This window comes from Canis lupus, chromosome 8 (assembly GCF_011100685.1).
Source record: "Canis lupus familiaris isolate Mischka breed German Shepherd chromosome 8, alternate assembly UU_Cfam_GSD_1.0, whole genome shotgun sequence".
Classification (NCBI taxonomy): domain Eukaryota; kingdom Metazoa; phylum Chordata; class Mammalia; order Carnivora; family Canidae; genus Canis; species Canis lupus.
Genome location: NC_049229.1, coordinates 68,613,104 through 68,634,202, shown reverse-complemented (window position 1 = coordinate 68,634,202; position 21,099 = coordinate 68,613,104). Strand labels below are relative to the sequence as shown.

The 21,099-nt window shown below is 41.4% G+C and overlaps 1 protein-coding gene across 4 annotated transcripts in view; it reads right to left on the bottom strand.

The window, feature by feature from the left end:
• The window catches only part of EML1 (EMAP like 1), a 188,878-nt gene that overhangs the window by 71,625 nt on the left and 96,154 nt on the right, over positions 1-21,099 (bottom strand). For all 4 annotated transcript variants that reach the window (XM_038545703.1, XM_038545704.1, XM_038545705.1 and 1 more), the window contains exon 2: positions 6,780-6,962. In XM_038545703.1, coding sequence (XP_038401631.1) covers positions 6,780-6,962 — 183 coding nt within the window. The remainder of the gene's footprint in view (positions 1-6,779; positions 6,963-21,099) is intronic.

Genomic DNA, 21,099 nt, shown 5'->3' with positions numbered 1-21,099 from the left:
CTGCTATGGCACGGATGTACCTTGAAGACATGCTAAGTGAGAGAAGACAGCGGCAGAAGGCCCCAGACTGCATGATTCCTTTTATACAAAATGTCCACAACAGTCACATCCACAGAGTCAGTAGATTGATGGTTGGGGGGCGGGGGGCAAGGGGGACATGAAATGCTATAATGGGTATGGACTATCTTTTGGGGTGATGACAATGTTCTGAAATTAGAGAGTGGGGATGGCTGTACAACTTTGTGAACATACTAAAAACCAATGTTTTATACAGTTTGAAAGGGTGAATTTTATGTTCTGTGAACTATATCTCAATAGGCTGCTATAAAGAAGTTATTTATTAGAAAACTGGAAAAATCTGAACGTTGACACAGTATTAAGAAGTTAATTTTTAATGATCAATTTGTGATAAGGGTATTATGGATTTTTTAAAGAGAGAGTCCTTATATCTTAGAAATATATACTGACGGGGAGCCCTGGTGGCCCAGTGGTTTAGTGCCACCTTCGGCCCAGGGCATGATCCTGGAGACCTAGGATTGAGTCCCACGTCAGGCTCCCTGCATGGAGCCTGCTTCGCTCTCTGCCTGTGTCTCTGCCCCTCTCTCTCTCTCTGTGTCTCTCACGAATAGGTAAATAAAATCTTAAAAAAAAAAAAAAAGAAATATATGCTGACATATTTATAGATAAAATGATACAATGTTTTGGATTTACCTTAAAATAATCCTAATGGGGTGAGGGAACTAAATCATAGGGGGGATAATAAATAAAACAAAACTGGGAACATGTTGATAGATCATGAAGCCAAGTAAAAAATAAAAGGTATTTTTCTTTCTACTTTTATATACATTTGGACATTTCATAATATAAAGTTTTTTTATTTTTTAAAGATTTTATTTATTTATATCAGAGAGGGGGGTGGAGAGGGGCAAAAGGAGAGGGAGAGAGAATCTCAAGCAGATTCCACGCTGAGGGCACGGCCTGCTGTGGGGCTCGATCTCATGACCCTGAGATCCTGACTTGAGCCAAAATCAAGAGTCAGATGCTTAATCGACTGAGCCAGCCAGGCGCTCCATCATAATATAAAGTTTAAATATAACCCTTCTTACAATCTGGGAAACTGAATATATCTAGTAAACCGTCTCCATAATTCACTAAATAATGCCTGTCTAAACCGGGGATGGCAATTTATGGGAAAAATGAGAGAAACTACAGTGTGTTCCATCTAAAAAAAACCCCCAAAGTTATTTTCTGTAATAGAACTGTTTGTAAGGAGCAAGACAAGGAGAAAGCACAGTGTAGGGGAGAGAGGGACACAAACTGTTCTCTAGTTGCAGTTAAACCAGGATAAAGAACTAATTATTTGTTATTTTCATTCCTGGCAGAGACCTTCAAATTCAATTTGTTAGTTGTCCCTCTCTAATAAAATTTGTGAAGGGACCATACATAATATTTCACATGATCATGTGCCAAATAGGATCTACAATATTTGCGACATTTTGCAAATCAAGTTAAACCTTGAGAAGAGAGCCCTCATTTCAAGTTCTTCGGTTATTCCTTTCCTAAGTATTTGGTTTGATTTGAGTAATCTGAATTTAAATAATACTGCTAAGCAAAGCAACATGGATGGTGGAAAGAAGGCATGTCCAGCCAGGCCCTGGGGGCCAGTCCCGGATTTATGTAACCTAGGGTAAATGATCCAATCTCCTAGAGGTTGTTTTCTCATCTGTAAAATGGGCATGATATCAGCTACCTCAAAGAACTGTGGAGAGGTGAAATGGGCTCACATATCCCAAAGATCTATTGCGACGTCCAGCCAATCAATAAATGGTAGCTACAAGAATCATTCTGAATATCAGGAGCAAACGTCAATGTAGCAGAGACTACTGAAGGGCGATCTCTAGCCTGCTTACAACAGCAGTCTCGGAGGCTAAGTCCTGAGACTAGAAGGTTTTGATGTCCGGGAACGGCAGGACCCACTTGCATATGAGCATCTCTACCAGAAGATTTTGGTCATATTTAGTAATTCTCTGATCTGTTATTTAATAGGGTTCTGATTATAACCCATAAAAAAAGTCCGCAAAAGGGTTATCAAGTATGCAACACGCAAGCTGCCAGATTACAGTCAGAACACACAAGCAAAATTTAAAAGGATAAATACGAATTATTCGCTCGTTAATGCATAACAAAGCAGACAATCCCAGATACATGGGACAATGACTATATTTTAATCTACATTTTACATTAAAATCTTATAGCACTCTCCTAGCACTGAAATGGAAATTAGTCATGCATGTATACAATGGGCTTATTATGAATTGCACTCCAAACCATGATTCCTTGTCTTCTTGAGAACACTTGCAAGCCAACTCCAGCCTCCGGACATTTGCTCTGAGCCCTGCTGTTTTTCTCAGTGCAGTGAAGATCAGGGTAAGAGACACACATTTTTAAAACCCAAGTTTCTTCTGCTTAGTACACCAGGGAATATTTAGAAACCAACTAAAAAGTATAAAAAAAGAAAAAATCGCAATTTTACCACTCAGGAAAAAAAAAAACAAACCCACCACCAATCAATGATAACTCTTGGTATACTTCTAGACTTTTTGCACAGATTTTGTCTGTTTACTTGAATCACACAGTATATACAGTTTTATATCTTGCTTTTGACTCTTAATGCAATGCACAGGCACTTTCCCTGCTGTTACTGATAACACAAACATTTTTAAAAGATGACACCGTATTCAAGCATATGAAGTGTTGCAGATTTCTGGCCATGTCCCTATAGCTTGCATTCCCTCCATTCCTTTCTATCCATTTATCCTCCAATCTGCATGATGTGGCCACGAACTCTTCTTTGTGAAGCACTCTCCTGTATCTACACCCACAACAGCGATATATAAGGGGATCTTCTCACTGCATTCTGCTAGCCTGCTCCAACCACATCACTGAAAAGACTTTAATATTACCAAGAATTTTTTAAATATGTGCCTTCACAAACTCTGATTCTCCTTTCTCCACGATCTGGCAACCCAAGCTCAGCACACCAAATCTCCTCATCTGAAAGTCAATCTAACAAAAAGAAAGCAAACTTTGCAGGCTGAGGTTCTCTAGAGTTAAGATGCACGACAGGGCAACCAGCTCTCAATATTAAAAAAAAAAAAAAAAAAAGCCAAAGGCAAAAGGGAACAGGAATAACAAAGTTTAGGGGCACCTGGGTGGCTCTACTGGTTATTCATCTGCCTTCAGTTCAGGTCATGATCCTGGGGTCCTGGGATCGAGTCCCGCATCGGGTTCCCTGCTCCATGGGGAATCTGCTTCTCCCTCTCCCTCTGTCATTCTCTCTACTTGTGCTTCCATTCTCTCTGTCAAATAAATAAATAAAAACTTAAAAAAAAAAAAAAGAGTAACAAAGTTTGGGGAGCTTAGGTGGAGACTGGTTAAAAATCCTGGGGACAGGAGAATGTTGCCAAGGAAAAGAGATCTAAGACATAGCTCCCTCTAGATAAACTCTACGTCCACAGGCCCAGCATTTGATAGGTGACAGGTTGGCCACAATCTTCCCCCTGTCTCAGGAAGCCATGAACTCAATCTGTTAGTGAATTATCTTTCCCGAGACTGCAGTTCTCACTGTTATGCTACTGAAGTGATACAGAGGATAATAAAAAGTAAGTCAAAGCTGAGAGGTCACGATAACTTTCTTCAAGTAAGTGAAGTACTGTCATGGAAAGGGATTAGAATCCTGATATAAGGCCTCAGAGGCAATACTGGGGCCACTGGGTAGACCCTGCCGTCTACTAGGCAGGGGTGACTGCGGCATAGACATAGCACCCACCACACCCTTACCTTGAGCTGAACCATCCTGAGCACTTTGATAGCTCACTATCTACCAGTGTGGCCTGTTCATGATGGCACATTCCTGTCTCTGAGCAAGCAGCACAAACATATGTGCCCAAAACTCAAAACACTGAACCCAAAGCTTCTCTGACAACACTTAGTGTTTAAAAATCAGAATGCCCTGTGTCCCGTCTACTTCAAGTCTGTATCAGGACGGCAGCCAAAATAATGTAAAGTGATAATAATGTGGCCTTGGGACACCTAAGTGGTTTAGTCGGTGAAGCGTCTGCCTTCGGCTCAGGTCATGATCTTGGGGTCCTGGGATCGAGTCCCACATTGGGCTCCCTGCTCAGTAGGGAGTCTGCTTCTCTCTCTCCCACTCCCCCTGCTCATGCTCTTTCTCTCAAATGAATAAATAAAATCTTTAATAATTATTATTAGAATTATAATAATTATTAGAATTATTATAATAATTATTAGAAATTATATATTAAATAATGATGATGATGATGATGATGATGATGATGTGATCTTTTACAGCCAAAGGAGGCTTGCCTCCAATTCATCTTGTCTGAAAGATCCCCCAACTGAGCCATGGCTACCGGACCAAGGGCCAGCTCTCCAGCTAGAGATGCATATGCACCCATATGACCCTCTCCAGAAGGGGAGCAGAGACCAGGGCTTCTGACAGGCCCCCTCCGCCCCCTCCTCCCCCTCCCCACCTCTGCCTTCACTGTCCTGTAATTAACTGCTTGGGGAAAACCATGGCCCATTCCATCCAGGGGTTGCCAGCCCGCTCACCAGCTTTCTTACAATCTCTATTCTATATCTTGGGGTGACTCCCAGGCTATCATGCTGATTTACTTTTACTTATTAAAAGAATATTATACAGAAACATTGAATTCACTATGAAAACAAATTATTCTCTTAGAGGAAGTTTCCTGAAAACCAAACTCTACTCTTAACCAGGAAAAGAAAACCCCTTGGCAGGCCTCTTGTATTATTTTTTCCTTCATTTTTTTTTTAAACATAAGTTTTGGAAGTCTGACATTTTATATGAAGCAACAGCTTAGAATGTACCCTTTAGGGTAGAGTAGTCATAGGTTTTATTTTTGGAGAGCTGAGTAGATCAAGAATACCTAAAATAACCTGGTTTCTATTTAAAATTTCCTAATCACTGTAACTTAGGAGAAGAAGAAAACATGATTCACAAGGATTATTCAAGGGGCGCCTGGGTGGTTCAGTCAGTTAAGCATCTGACGTCAGCTTGGGTCCTGATCTCAGGGTCTTGGGATTGAGTCCCGCATCAGGCTCCCTGCTTGGCGGGGAGTCAGCTTCTCCCTCTCCCTCTGCATCTCCCCCTGCTTGTGCTCTGTCTTTCAAATAAATAAATAAAATCTTGTAAATAAATAAATAAATAAGATTATTCGAGAGGTAGTGTTACATGGTAACAGATGGCAGCTATACTTGTGGTGAGCAGGGCACATAGAGATGTTAAATCACTATGTTGCACACCTGAAACCAGCGTAACATTGTGTGTCAATTATACTCATAAAAATGATAGGAATCTGCAGATATTGCCTTGCATGTATATCTCACATGGAGCTGGTGATAATTACCCAGAAGGACAAAGAAATAGATTTCTTTCTACAGATATGTGAAGATGTAGCCAAGTACTTGAGAAAAAAGTAACATATGCAACATCAGACAGTACCCTCTCCTGACTCCAAGAAAAACATGGTAACTGTGAAATAATTTGTTAACTCCAAACAACCAAAAAAAAAAAAAAAAAGCTAATTTTAAAGGGACATTTACATGCTAGTGTGAACTCAAATGTTTTAACCAAAGGAATTTAACAGCCAAGACGAATTCTATTTTCTAAAGTTAGCCACAAGGAACAGAAATCCTGGCAAAAAAAATGAGCAATGTAAATGGGTTGAAAGTATACGTCGACTATGCCTAGCAGGATAGAAGGCGTTGTACTTCCAAATTTTAAGAAGAAGGTCACTACAAAGTTATTTAAAACACAAATATTGCTTTTTTTACGTTTCACATATAGGGCGCCACGGGGGAAATGAAATGATGATTTAAATTCGCCAGAAACCCACTAGGTACAGAATTCTGTAGTTAAGCTACGTTCTCCTGGGCAGAGCAGGAGAGTCAAAAGAAGCCCGGGTGGCTCAGGGGTTGAGCATCGCCTTCAGCCCAGGGCGTGATCCTGGAGTCCCAGGATCGAGTCCCACGTCGGGCTCCCTGCATGGAGCCTGCTTCTCCCTCTGCCTGTGTCTCTGCCTCTCTCTCTCTCTCTCTCTCTCTCATGAATAAATAAATAAAATCTTAAAAAAAAAAAAAAAAGAAAGAAACAGGAGGCTGTGCCCAGGAGGGAGGAGCTTACTAGTTACAAGGGGGGCAGTTAGTGATGAATGTGGGGGTTCTGGACTCCTGGAGAAGGGCCTTCTCCCCGCTGGGGCCCTTGGCTCAGAGCTTCGCTGTGGCTCAGCATAACTTTCTCCTGGCCGGGCTGAACTGAACGGTAGCGTGAGCCGTGTACAGTGCAAGAGAGGAGAGTTATCAAAAAGTTTCTAGGTGGGGCAGCCTCCAGGCATCCAAAGATTGTGGGGTTCTTTTGTCCTAGGTTCTCCCTCGCAAGCCACCTCCATTCTAAACTTGATGAACAATTGTTCCCCAGAGTCCACCCTGGATGGTTCCGAGCATTTACCGATCACCCACAGGTGTACGCACCCCCCGGAGCTGGACAGTTCACTAACATCAAGCCCCAAAGGCCTGCCTCGTGTGACGATTCGGGCAGGGCTGGGAGCAGCTCCCTGATGTTCGGAGTCTCCGGTCTCTGTCGGGGTGAAGGGGGGCGGGGTGGGGGGCCTCTGCCAGGGCAAACACCTGCAACGCAAGCGGGTGGCCCGCGGCTCCTGCACATCTAAGGTGCCCACCTTTGGTAGGTCCTTTCCTGTTCAGCACAGCCTGCTGCTCCTCCGTGATGTTCAGCCGCCGAACCACGTCCGCCAGCGCCGACTTGAGCAGCTGGATGTCATCTTCCTGCATCTGGACGCGCTGCTCCAGGGAGGCAATGCGGTCGGTCACCTCCATGCTACTGGCAGCCGAAGCGCTGTCATCTAAACCAAAGGAGAGGAACCAGTGACTCTTCTGTGCTCCCCAGAGAAATCAGACCGACACCCATGCACGAGCACATTGCTAAAACATAACAAGATTTAAAAAAATTTTTTTTTCATAACGAGATTTATAAACGGAAGGCGACTGCTCTTACGCAGAAACCATGGGGCAGCTTTTTACTACCTAGAACTGCTCCGCCTCATTCTGCTACCGTCTTTTCATTCTGTTTGTGCTTTTCATTTCTTTTTAGCTGTGGTTTTATTTGCCATTATACTATTCCAGATACAGGGCAACATAGTTTCTTGCTCATGACGTCAGAGACCTCAAAGCTGGGGTGGGGTGGGGTGCACCCACTTCAATTCTCCTGCATAGCAGAAATCCACTGCGTGGCCTTCTAGCTTTTGTGCCACAGATGCTAGCTGATGGGATGGTCAGATAATCACAGGCCTACACTATCTCCTGAAACCAGTATTACACACTATAAGGTTAACTACCTGGAATTTAAATAAAAACTCAGAAATAAAAAGCTTTCTACGTGATTTCACTGTGGAGTTAAAGTTAAAACTACTGGCTTAATGTATCATCTTTCTCAGGTAAAATAGCTTTAACGCAGCAGTTATCAAATGCTTTGGTCTCAGGACTCCTTTACATCAGCAACAATTACTGAGGACCACAAATAGCCTTTGTTTGTGTAAATTATGTCCATCGATATCTTCCGTATTGAAAATTAAAACAGGCATTTTATAAATATTTAATCATGACTTATTCAAAAATAACGAAAACATTACATGTTAACACATTTTGTTTTTAAAAAACAAAAAAATTTTAAAAAAGAAAATACTGAATATTCAAAATTTTTCTTTAATGTATGACATATTAGAAAATAACTGGAATTGTTTATGCATTCAATCTGCTGTGATATGTTATTTTTTGTTGAAATATATGAAGAGAATTTGGTCTCATGCTGGCATATAGTAGGGAACGGAGGAAATATTTTAATAGCCTCTTCAGATAATTATGAACAATCTTCCTTGTTAGTCAAAATATGATAGATTGCAATGTTATAAAAGCTGTAATGAGGACCATAAGACCATATAAATAAATTTTGTTACTTCATTAAAAAAAAAAAAAAACACAACAAGACTTACACTATCTAACAGTCATGCCTGCTAAGGTCTGGCTACTCTGACAAAGCAACACAAGTGGTCAAATCTGTTTGGTGACTATTCCCTTACAGCCACGGCAATCCTAATCTCTCATATAGAATTGCTAGTCACCAATTCCTTATCAAGCCCTCCAGGGTCCCACACAGTCTTCTTGCCTCTGAAACTCATTTCACATCATTCCTCCTTTCACTCTCAGTGCTTCAGCCATACTGACCTCTTTCAACTGCCCTGAGAGTTTTGGTATCTGCTGTTGCCTTTACTTAAAACATTTCTTTTTCTTTCTCTCTATTCTTTTTCTTCCTCTCTTTTTTCTTCTTTTTTGAGAGAGGCAGGTGAGGGGCATAGGAAGAGGGAGAGAGAGAGAGAATCTTAAGCAGGTTCTACACTCAGCATGGAGCCCAATGCAGGGGCTCAGTCCCACGACCCTGACATCATGATCTGAGCTGAATTCAGCAGTCAGATGCTCAACTGACTGAGCCACCCAGGTGCCCCTACTTGAAATACTTCTCAACAAACTTTTTGCATGATCAAATTCTTCTGTTCTTTTAGTGTCAACTCAAACTGAGCTCTTCAGAGAAACTTCCTTACAACCTTACGTAGGGTTGGTACTAGGATCACCTCAACTTTATTTATTTCTTCCATGGCATTACTGTGCTCCAATGCTCTTATCTCCCAGCTAAAATGTGAGCATCATGGAGTTGCTTCTGCTTCCACATATGACAGACCCCTTTTGGACTGTACCACCCTCCCTGTCCTGCCCGTAGAAGGCAATTTTAAGCCTGGAAATTATACCAGAAAACAACTACTTGAAGGTACTGCAGCAGAGACGCAGGTATATAGACTCTGGTGGGGAATATACACTCACTTGGAAAAACAGACAAGTAAATCCCTTTTGCATGGCTTTTAGTCAGACCTAAGTGGTACACAGTGGGGGTGAGGGTGCATGCGGGAAACCCTGTTGCCATTTTTGTCCTCAGAAAGCCAGGAAGTGAAGTCCAAAAACTGTGAACACTAGAAAGTGGGGAAATCACAGGAGGGACGACACCAGAGGGAGAGTCCCAAATTCTGCCTACTTCAGCCCTGCCTGACCTGGCAATCACACTCATGGAACAGGCTCAAGTATCTCAGCTAACAGCAGAAGATTGAAACTCAGATTAGAGGCCCAAGAAGTAGTTTGCAGTTCAAGTCCAGCCAAGGAAAGTAGCCACTACAATGAAGGAAAGGATACTTCTCAGAGGAAAGTAATAGAATACAAAATCCCCACAACTTACATTCGTAATGTCCAGGATATAATCCAAAACTGCTTAACATGCTAAGAATCAAGAAATGGAACATAGTCTCAAGAGAAAAGAAAATACATTGAGTCCAACTCCAAAATGAACAAAATATTGGAACTAACAAAGAAAATGAGATATTTCCAATGAATGAATATTTCAACAGAGAAGTGGGAAGTATTGGCAGAGAGAGAGAAACAATAAAAAAATGAACCAAGTGGAAGTTCTAGAACTGAAAAATACAATTTCTGAAGTTACAGGTTCACTGACTGGATACAGCTGCATGGCCGTGTTGGAGAAAAGACAAGGAAAGCTGAGCATTGAGCAGAGGAAGTGTCCAGGGTGAAAAACACAGAGAAAATAACTGAGAAAAAAAAATTAACCAAGTCTCTTGGGGATTTCTTAGAGGCTCTCAAACACTCCAGCATATATTACATTGAAATATAAAAAGAAGGAGAACAAGGCAGCAAAAAATATCTGAACTATAAAGGCCCCAAATACCTTAATGTGATGAAGGTAGAAATGTAAAACAACATAAATGCTTAATAAACACCAAACAAAATAAACACAAAGAACCCCATCTCAAGGTATTTCACAATTAAACTGTTGAAAATCAGATTAAGTATACATATTGAAAACAGCAAGAGCAAACTGGTCTTGGGGAAGGACCCTGCAGAGTGGAAGATAGTGGAGCATCTGTAAAGTACTGAATGAAAACAATTTCAATCCAGAATTCTATATCCAGCAAATAGACCCTCTGGCAGTGAAGGCAAAGAAAAAAATAAAAATGAAAAAAAGATAAATGTAAACTGAAATAATTCATTGCCAGAAGCTCTACATTACAAGAAGTACCAAAGGAAGTTCTTCAGGATAAAGGGAAATTATATAAGATGGAAACTCAGAGGGGATCCCTGGGTGGCTCAGAGGTTTAGCACCTGCCTTTGGCCCGGGGCGTGATCCTGGGGTCCCAGGATCAAGTCCCACATCGGGCTCCCAGCATGGAGACTGCTTCTCCCTCTGCCTGTGTCTGTGCCTCTCTCTCTGTGTGTGTCTATCATGAATAAATAAATAAGTAATCTTAAAAAAAAAAAAAAAAAGAAACTCAGACACTCAGGAAAGAAGAAAGAGCACCGGAAGTAATAAATACCTGAATGTGTTTAAGACTTTTTTTCCCTTTACATTTTCCTGTTAATATTCTTATAAGCCTTTAAACTGTTGATGATGAAAATTATAACACTGTCTGATGGGATTCATAAGGCATGTACAGGTAATACATACAACTATCATAACATAAAGATGGGGAAGATATGGATCTATGAGGTTTTAATATTTTATGTAAGATTTTAATATTATACATTATTAACTGTAAAGGACCTGTGAAAAGTTCAAGATGTATATTGTAATCCCTAAGGAGCTACTAGAGAATAATGCAAATAAGTATAGCTAAAAAAAAAAAAAAAAAGAAATATTAAATTGAAATTCTATATTCAAATAATCCAAAGGAGGGAAAAGAAGGAGAAAGGAACAGAAAGCAAACAAATAGAAAAAAATTTAAATGATAAACTCAAACCTAACACAGCAATAATTACATTAAATGTTACATTAAAGCAATAATTGCATTAAACACACCAATTAAGGGGTGGCTGGGTGGCTCAGTTGGTTGAGTCTAACTCTTGATTTCAGCTCAGGTTGTGCTTTCAGGGTCCTGGGATTGAGCCCAGTGTCAGACTCCAGGCTCAGTAAGGAGTCTGCTTGAGATTCTCTCTCTCCCTCTCCCTCTGCCCTTCCCCCCAGACTCCTACAGTCATTCTCTCTCTAAAATAAATCTTTAAAAACAACAACACATCAATTAAAAGTCCAAGAATGTCAGGGGGAAAAAAAGCAAGGCCCAACTATCTGCTGTCTACAAAATACACACTTTAAATACAAAGACATAGGTTGAAAGTAAATGAATGCAGAAAAAGACATAGCATGCAAACAGTAAGCATAAGAAGGCTAGAGTGCCAATATTAATAATCAGATATCATAGATATCAAATAAAATGTACTACAACAGATAAAGAGGACCATTTCATAGTGAAAAAAGGATCAATTTATCAGAAAGACAAGACAATCATAATAATAGAGGTTTAAAACATATGAAGCAAAAGTAGAATTAAAATGGGAAGTAGACAATTCCACAATTATTCCTGAAGATTTTATCATTCCTATCTCAGCTAATGATAGGACAATTAATTTAAGAAATCAGTAAAGAAACAAAGTTTGAACAGCATTACAAGCCACTTTGACTTCCTGGATATGTATAGACAGCTACACTCAACAATGGCAGTCACATGGTACATTTACCGGGATACATCATGTTCTGGACCAAAAAAACAGACCTGAATAAAGTTAAAGTCTAAAAGAGTATGCTGTTTTAGAACAGTGGCATTAAATTAGACATCAAAAATAACAAGAGAACTATGAAAACTTCTAGTACTTATAAATTAAATAACATGCTTCTTTTTTCTTTAAAGGCTTTATTCATTCATTTATTTGAGAAAGAGCAAGTGTCAGTGGGGGAGGAGGAGAGGGAGAGGGACAAGCAGACTCTGTGAGGAGTATAGAGCCTGACACAGGACTCTATCGCATGACCCTGAGATCATGACCTGAGTAGAAACCAAGAGTCAGATGCCCAAGTGACTAAGCTACCTGGGAGCCCCAAACAACACTCTTACATAATCATTAAGTTAAAGACCACATCACAGAAGAAATTAGAAAATATTTTTAACTGAATGACAGTGAAGATATATCAAAAGTGTGGGTTGCAGCAAAGGGGGTCTTTGAGTAAAATTAATAGCTTTAAAATCTCTTTATTAGGAAGGGAAAGAATTCTCAAATCAATGATTCTCAGCTTTCACATTAATTGACTAGAAAAAGATGAGCAAATTAAACCAAAATCAAGTAGAAAGAAGGGAAATAACAAAAAGATGAAACCAATGGGCTAAAATATACACAAACAATGAAGAGAATGAATGAAATCAGAAGCTGGCTCTCTGAAAACATCAATAAAACGTAAACTTCATGACAGCAGACATTTTTTCTGCTAGTCTACTGCTCTACCATCCGTCCCACTATGTAACACCTACTAGGAACTCAATAAATATTTGGTAAATGAATAAATAGTTGGGTAAATGTGTATCTCTTATGAAGCATGCATCAAATTAGCTGCTGGGGATACGAAGATGACTGGATTAATGCAGTTATCACCCTTCAAAAGCTCTCTGTATAGTAGAGAAGACACATGTCCACAAAATTTTAAGACAATTTGATAATGTTATGTAATTAAGGAATATATAAAGTGATAAGTGAGCATAAAATCATCTATGTGGAAAGCAAGAAGAATGGCATTCAGGCAATGGAAACACTTGAAACAAAAACATGGAAACAGGGAAGCATAAGGAATACTCAGATAATCACAGCCTTCGACACTGAAATCTACCATTTTGTAATTTCCGCTTCCTGGATATAAATCTGCCATGCACATAAATTCAGGTTCTATCACCATTCTAGGTAACATACACACAGATATCGTTTGAGTGTGTCTATGGCATTTCTGAGAGAACACCCAACAACCAAGAGAACTCATCAAGCATTCACGTACATGTAAAAGTGCTAAGATCTTATGAAGAAAAAACTGCATAACTCCTTTATAAAATATATCACAGACCTATCTCTCTAAAGAAATCAAACTTGAGGTACAAATTTGCAAATGACCTTTTCACACACTCCTCGCCTTCTAAGAACTACAAACTTCAACCTCTATGCTCCGAATAGAGGATTCATACTGTTTCGGTCGGGAATACTGGTGATTATGTCTTTCTGTCTCTGCCTATGGATAGAGACATATAAACAGCTTTTAAAATCCAACAGTGAGAAGACAAACAACCCAAGTTAAAAATAGGCAAAAGGGACGGGGATCCCTGGGTGGCTCAGCAGTTTAGCGCCTGCCTTCGGCCCAGGGCATGGTTCTGGAGTGCCGGGATCAAGTCCCATGTCGGGCTCCCTGCATGGAGCCTGCTTCTCCCTCAGCCTGTATCTCTGCCTCTCTCAATCTGTCTCTCATGAATAAAAAAAAAACAAAAAAAAAAATAGGCAAAAGAGGGCACCTGGGTGGCTCAGTGGTTGAGCATCTGCCTTCAGCTCAGGTCGTGATCTTGGGGTCCTGGGATCGAGTCCCACATGGGCTCCCAGTAGGGAGCCTGCTTCTCCTTCTGCCTGTGTCTCTGCCTCTCTATCTCTCATGAATTAAAAAAAATAGACAAAGCAGTTGAACAGATACTTTACCAAATGGCAAACAGGTACATGAAAGTGATGTTCAGTGTCCCTGGCCATTAGAGAAATGCAAATTCAAACCACAATGAGATACCACTACACAGCTACTAGAATGGATAAAATACAAAAATACCAACAAAACAAGATGCAGCCAGAATAGAGGGCATGTGAAACTCTCTTACATTGCTGGTAGGCACAGAAGATGATACGCTCACTCTGCAAGGCAGTTTTGCTGTTTCTTATACACATAGCTTATGACCTAGCAATCCCCAAATGCTTCCTAGAGAAATGACACCTACATTAATAGAAAGCTTGTACACCAAAGTTGAGAGCAGCTCTATTCATATTTGGTAAAAACTGGAAACAACTCAAATGTCCTTTGACTGATGAATGGATAAGCTGTGATAATCCACAGAATAATAAAAAGGAAAGAACTATTGATATAGTGGTTTGGGTGAATCTTCAGGTTCTATCCTGAGTGCAGGAAGCCAGGCTCCGAAGGTTACACACTGGCTCATTCCACTTAGGTGACAGTCTCCAAAAGACAAAACTAGTGAAGGAGCACAGATCAGGGCTGGCCAAGGGTTGGGATGAGGGCACAGCACTAGGAAGTTCTGGGGAAAATGGAAACGTTCTGTATCCTGACAATGGTAGCAATTACTCAAATCTACACTGTATCAAAATACATAGAATTGTCTCCAAAAAGCAGATTTGTTGGACTTTAACATAAAAAATAAAATAACTTTTTTGAGAGTCCAAGGGAGATAAGGTCTGCCCATTGGCTTTGCTGTTACTTGGCTTGTTAAGGTTGGTTGCTATTATACCTTGAGATCTCAGCAAAGAGATAATTCAAGTTGAATACTTGTTGCTCACTGGAAAGAGCCTGTGTAGCAGCTGTCCCATGGGTGGGGGGCGGGGGGCGCTAGTCCATGGCAGACCTAACTGGGAAGGTCTCCAGCCTCAGGAAGAAGTCAGAGAAAGATCTATCAATATTAGTTGAGAAAAGCCATCCTAGAGCTAAGTTAGTGTTGGAGAGTACTTGTGAAAGAGGGGTATACTCTAGTCACCAAGAGAGTGGACCCTGGACAGTCAGGTCACCTGGGCTCAAATCTCAGCCCTGCTACTTATGAGCTGTGTGACCTAGGGCAAATTATTTCATTTCCATGCGCCTCAGCTTCCCCATTTGTAAGACAGGGACAAGAACAGTTATCTATCTCAGCAAGTTACACTATTCAAATAGTTAACATACGTAGAGCATTTAGGATATATTTTTGCATATAGTAAATGCTTTATAAATGCAAGCTACCATCAGGCTGCTGTTGTTGTTAGTGTTAGTTATTATTACTGATAAAAATCACCAAAGTTGAGTTTAACATTTCCTTCAAAATTCCTATGTGCTATCTGACCATTGTTATGCAAAATAGCACTGGAAAATTAATTAGAAATTAGCGTTTGGTTAATAGTATGTGTTTTCTAAGTCAGAAAATAATCTGGCATATAGAATCATGCATTTATAGAATGTGGGGGTTGTCTGAGTAGATAGCAGCTGTGAGAGATGGAGCACACTAGCTGTGGGGACGAGCACTGAAAAGGCGTAAGTTGGCTGGTGTCACACCACCTTGCATGGTCAAGCTGATATTATATATATAACAGCATACCAAGTAAGGCAATGCAGGCCTGCTCCGTGTTCTAAAAATTTACAATGCAAACTAGCATCACTATGGCCTCAGTTTGTTCTATAGATGCCTTTCATAAAAGTGCATAAATTAGACTCTATTTTAATTATACTGCCAAATTCATATTAAAAAATCCTATTTTAATATTTAAAAAGAAAAATCCCCAAAACCCAAAGCAGAAAACCTCAATGTCTCCCTTCAAATGCAAATGATTAAAAACTGAAAAGCCTGGTTTGCTTAAGAGAACCTCTATTTGCAAGTCTTGCTGAAGTTGTCCCTGTGACATATTCCCCGTGCTTTGGAAATCCTGCCAGAACCACTGCCCTGACCTGCAATGGAGTCTTCTACTTCTGCTCCTTGGGTAGTTAGTTACTCTCAAGAACAAACTGGAAGGTGTCTTGGCAACAGTGGTCTCTAGTTCTTAACCTTTCTTTGTACAGTAAAGGCCAGTGTTGTTCAAATGACTTCACAAATTCAAATTCAGCTGGCAAAAAACCTGATTGGCATAATGAAAAACAAGACCCAAACCGCTAATTGACAAAGACCATTTCCAGCTTCTGAACACCTCGCAGGACTCCACCGCACAAGATGGGAGAGTGCATCCAAATTCCATCAAAGAAAACTTTATTCAAATGGGAATCCAGCAGGGGTAACACCTCAGAGAGTTATAAATTTTATCTTGTTTTTATTTTTATTTTTTTAAGGATTTTATTTATTCATGAGAGACAGAGAGAGAGAGGCAGAGACACAGGCAGAGGGAGAAGCAGGCTCCATGCAGGGAGCCCAACGTGGGACTCGATCCTGGGACCCCAGGATCATGCCCTGGGCCGAAGGCGGCGCTAAACCGCTGAGCCACCTGGGCTGCCCAAGTTATAAATTTTAAAGTAACGTTTGTTCTTGTAGTTCCAAAATATACCCACGGATGTCATCAAGACAATGTTAACAACAGAACTGCTTTATCTTTTTTTCAAAGTTTTTGCATTCTTGTCCAACATCATTGCACTTTGTGGAGTTAGGAGGATGTTTGAAAAAGACCATATTCTTTATGTTTTTCACCTCTTGGGTTTTTTGAACTTCTGTATGAACTGGAACTAGTGGCCGGGGCTGTGGCACCTGTTCGTTTCCTTAGGAAGGCATGTGGATCTGTTTACACATGACAGGTAGAGAGTCCCTTTATCTCAGTATCAGAAAACCGTCCACGCTCAGGCTGCACCAACTGTCGGAATGGGCAAAGGGACAGACAAGATTTAATCTGAGGCAGAACCAAACCCACGCTGGTGTGAGGCCTGTACCGCAGATGTCTTAGCTGGCTAACTGCTCTAAAAGACACCCCGCATCCTCAGCCAGCGGCACATCTCCTCGGGGCTACGGATCCCAGCCTCGTGTCACCATTCTGTCAAGGGCCAAACACGGTTCAGAAAACTAGTCCTCAGGGGAGGCTGACAATCAGTGAACCCTGTTTTGGATTGCCTGGACCCCAAGACTTGAGAAGGAGCATTGCTTTGGGGTTCAAACTGGGGCAGGGCTCAATTCCCAGGTGCATCACTTACTAGCTGTGTAGTCCTGGCAAAGGACCTGAGCACTCCGGCTGTAACACCGCCTGTCTTTGGAAGCTCTCACGAGGATAAACGTTGATGTGTATGAACCCTTAACAGGATGATGGCAAATAGATGCTCAACACAATAGTGGTTTAGCATTACTATAGTTCATTGTTGTTAATCTTAGTGTTTGTAAGAGCAAAAAGCAAACACTGACCATCGGTGAAGTCACCATTAACAACAGATATGTGCAATTTTTGCAAGTACTAGGCAGAGCTTGGTCCATGAGAGAGACCTGCTCTAGAGTGAAAGGGGCCATTTCCGCCTCTGGAGCACCTCCGGTCAAGCTGAGGAAATAGGACATTGAACCTTCAGGTGAGGGAGAGTCCCGTATGTGCCCTCCCATGACAGCACACGATTAGCGGCCAGCGGATGGACCCAGCGTTACATCCACAGCCCTGTCTCTGGCTTGACTCTCATGAGAACTAGTCTAATGCCAGCTTCTGAGTTACAGGAGAGGTCACAGGTCCAGGTAGGCCCTATGTCACTCCTAGCCCCAGAGGCAGAAAGATGACCCAGTGGCTCTGCCTTTACCCTAGATCTTCATGAAGCCATTTGGGTGGATGTGACTTTTGGGTTTAATTATCATTTTACAGTCAAAAGTGGCACAGAAAGATCAAGTAATTTGTCTGTTTTATTCTATTTAAGAGGCGAAGGAAGTGCACTTTGTCCCCTGTTGATAGGATCGTCTCATTATGTAGAGAGAGAAACAGACTCTTGACTCTGAAATGTTGTTGGTGTTTGAGTAACGCTCTTGGAGGTCAAAGGGGGACTATTATACTTTTCAAGGTTAATTTAGAATCTGTCCCCTTTATCTTGAGATGTTCTCTCTTTTCTTTAATCATTTAAAACAGTAAGGATAGCACCAAAGCAATAACACCTGCCCTTCCTTCTCCACCTGCTACTGTCAGATGCTCTACCTTATGTGGTTCATCTCCAGTCCCTGCAACACTCTCCCACTTAGATGTCATCCCCATACCATAGATAAGGTTGGAGAAGTTAGGTTTCTAAATCTTCTGAAGATAAAAAAAGCAGCATGCCAAGGCTAGCTGGGAAACATCTACTCTTTGCCCCATATTATGCTGTCCCTCCAAATGACAAGCATTAATTCCAGTGGGACTTGCGTGGTACTAAGTAAAATATATAGAGAATTTTTGTATTGTTTTGCCTTTCCTAAAATATTAGACAAATACTATTTTAAAAACACCTCATTACCAGGTTTTAGCACTTCAGATCATGTAAGCGGTAAGGAATAGCAATCTTTCACTCAATAATTTGCAGGCAGACATCTCCTATAAAAGCTGGCTCTCCATTTTACGTTATACTGATCATCACACTCTGAACCATTCCAGAGCATCCAATCACAAAAGCAATGTAGACACGGTCAGTATACGAAGCCACATACCCTCTATCATTTTCAGGTGGTCTGGATTCCAGCTCTGCTGTCAGATTGGCAGCCCTGTTCTCCACTCCTGGCTGACGGGCACCAGCTTTATTTCTGTTCTCAGACTCCCAGTTCTCCTGTGATCGCCTGGGTCCGTCAGGCACTCCAAGTCTTGCTCATCTCTGGGCTGGACCTGCCACCTAAGCTCTGACTCTGAATTCATCACTTCCCAGGAAACTACAAGAACTGACCCTCTCTGTCAGTAGACCTGTCTCAATGGTTGCTCAGTAGACCTGTCTCGATGGATGCTGAGGCTAACATTCGTATACTTGACTGAAAGAACTCTACAGCAGTCCTTGATATAAAAATGCAGCCGCTGCCTATTGATCAAAGCAACTTCAGCAGGGCTCCTGCAATCTGGAAAGTAATGGCATAAAGGTCTCTCATGAGCTGTAGGTTGTGAAAGAGTGGTGCTGGAGACCAGAAGGATACACACAAGGCCACCCTAAGAAGCACCATGCAGCAAGGTTGGAATTTCAGTGACACGGAGCTTAAAGCTAACAGGCTTTCCATCCTGTTCAATAAATGTTCCTGAGTGTCGTTCTGGGCCAGACCTAGTGCCGGGCAACCCAATGAACACGGTGACCTCCCCAACCGGAGCCTGCTCAGTCTAGCAGAGGAGACTGGCCCACAGATAACCATCACAGAGATCTAGGAACACAGATGAGAGAGCAATTAACCGGTCCTCACTCCGCCCCAGGCCCAAACTTGGCAAAAAGCCCAGCTAGAGACGTAACGTGAGGACCTGACACACCTGCATCAACGCACAGGTGAAGGGGGAAGAGCAGGATTTCAGGTGAGCTGCTGGGTTTCAACCAATGAATAATGAATGAAGCAGAGAGGATGAATAAGAACAATCACAGAAAGAACAGCCTCGAAATTCTCTAGGTGAGCATTTAGAAAATGGGTTAATTATCTTGAAATATACTCTAATTTCATTTTGCCTAACCGGAGTTATCAAGCCAACAAAGGCTTTCCATGGAGCCCTAAGATTCCTTGAAATCTCTGAAATGATTAATACTACACACACATATGCCCCTCTACACACACACATGCACTCATGTGCACATACATCACAATGAGAACACACACACACACACATATGCCCCTCTATGCACACACATGCACTCATATGCACATACGTCACAATGAGAACACACACACACGCCCCTCTACACACACACGAACTCATATGCACATACATCACAATGAGCCCAAATGCATACACACACATACACGTCCCTCCACATACATGCACACATGCACTCATATGTACATACACCACAATGAGGCCACAAGAACATACACACTCACCTACTGGCACTCCCTCCACATGCATGCACACACACGTGCCCCTCCACATGCACACATCCATTCATATGCACATATACCACAATGAGCCCCCCCACATACACACCCACATACTGGTGCTCCCTCCACATGCATGCACATACATGTTCCCCCCAATACACATGCACACTTACACATGCACACACATACACCCCTCTATCTTTGCAAAAGCAACTTTGTTTCTTGTTTCTGTCAGAAACTAAAAGACTTAGAGACTTTAAGGTTAATTTGTTTTCTCTACTTTACAATTTTAAAGCAAACAAGAGATTCTGGAGTTGAACAGGAAAGAAAGTCCCAGTAACATGTGAAGTGAATGCCTTAAAACTTGGCCTTTGCTCCAAAGGTTGGCGGTGTGAGGAACGCCGAGGGCAGGAGGGGCAATTCCCGGGACAGCTGGACGGGGAGAGGAGGGAAAGAGCCCATGCAAGTCACACAGGATTGCCAAACTCAACCTCGAAAGGAAGGATTAAACTATGGAGGTGGGGAAGGGGAGAGAGGACAAAATAATGAGCATAGCGTAGAACCTGAAAGAGGTCTAAAGCTGTCATCTATATGTTATTTTACAAGGAGACTATTGCAATACTCATTTGTCACATCTATGATACAATCTAGATATAATGTGGTCAGGTCCTAAACGGACTTAACAAAAAATATCTAAAAGATAGCTTCAATTCAATAAATTTTTCTTTGATATGATGGTTTCAAAACATTTCAGTAAAAAGAAAAAACTAAAAGCAAATCTTATTATTTTTCTATTAATTTTCATTAGTATAACATTTTCTGTTTAAAGTACTCTATAATTCCATTCCCCATAACACCAGGTGTCTTCTAGACTGGAGAGTTTCCATTTGTTTCAGACAATATTCCCCTACATGGGAGCCTGTCCTTCAATTGTTGGGATGAAAGTCAGAAAAGCAAGGTTTTGGGGTACCTGGGTGGCTCAGTGGTTGAGCTTCTGCCTTTGGCTCAGGTTGTGATCCCAGATCAAGTCCTTCATCAGGCTCCCCGCAGGGAGCCTGCTTCTCCCTCTGCCTATGTCTCTGACTCTCTCTGTGTCTCTCATGAAAAAATAAATAAGATCTTTAAAAAAAAAATGTAAGCAAAAGAGGAGAACCATACAACTACCCTGCATACAGCCTGGAGTTTCCCAGAAGTGAGGCAGGAACAGAACCAAGGTGAAGCCTGAACGTCTCCCTAAGTTGAGGATAAAGAGCTGAAGTCCAGAAAAATCCATGAATTCACAAGGCAGAACACTGAAGAGGAAAGAGCCACAAGGAGAGAACACTTTGGAAATCTATGGACAAGACCCTTGAGTCTT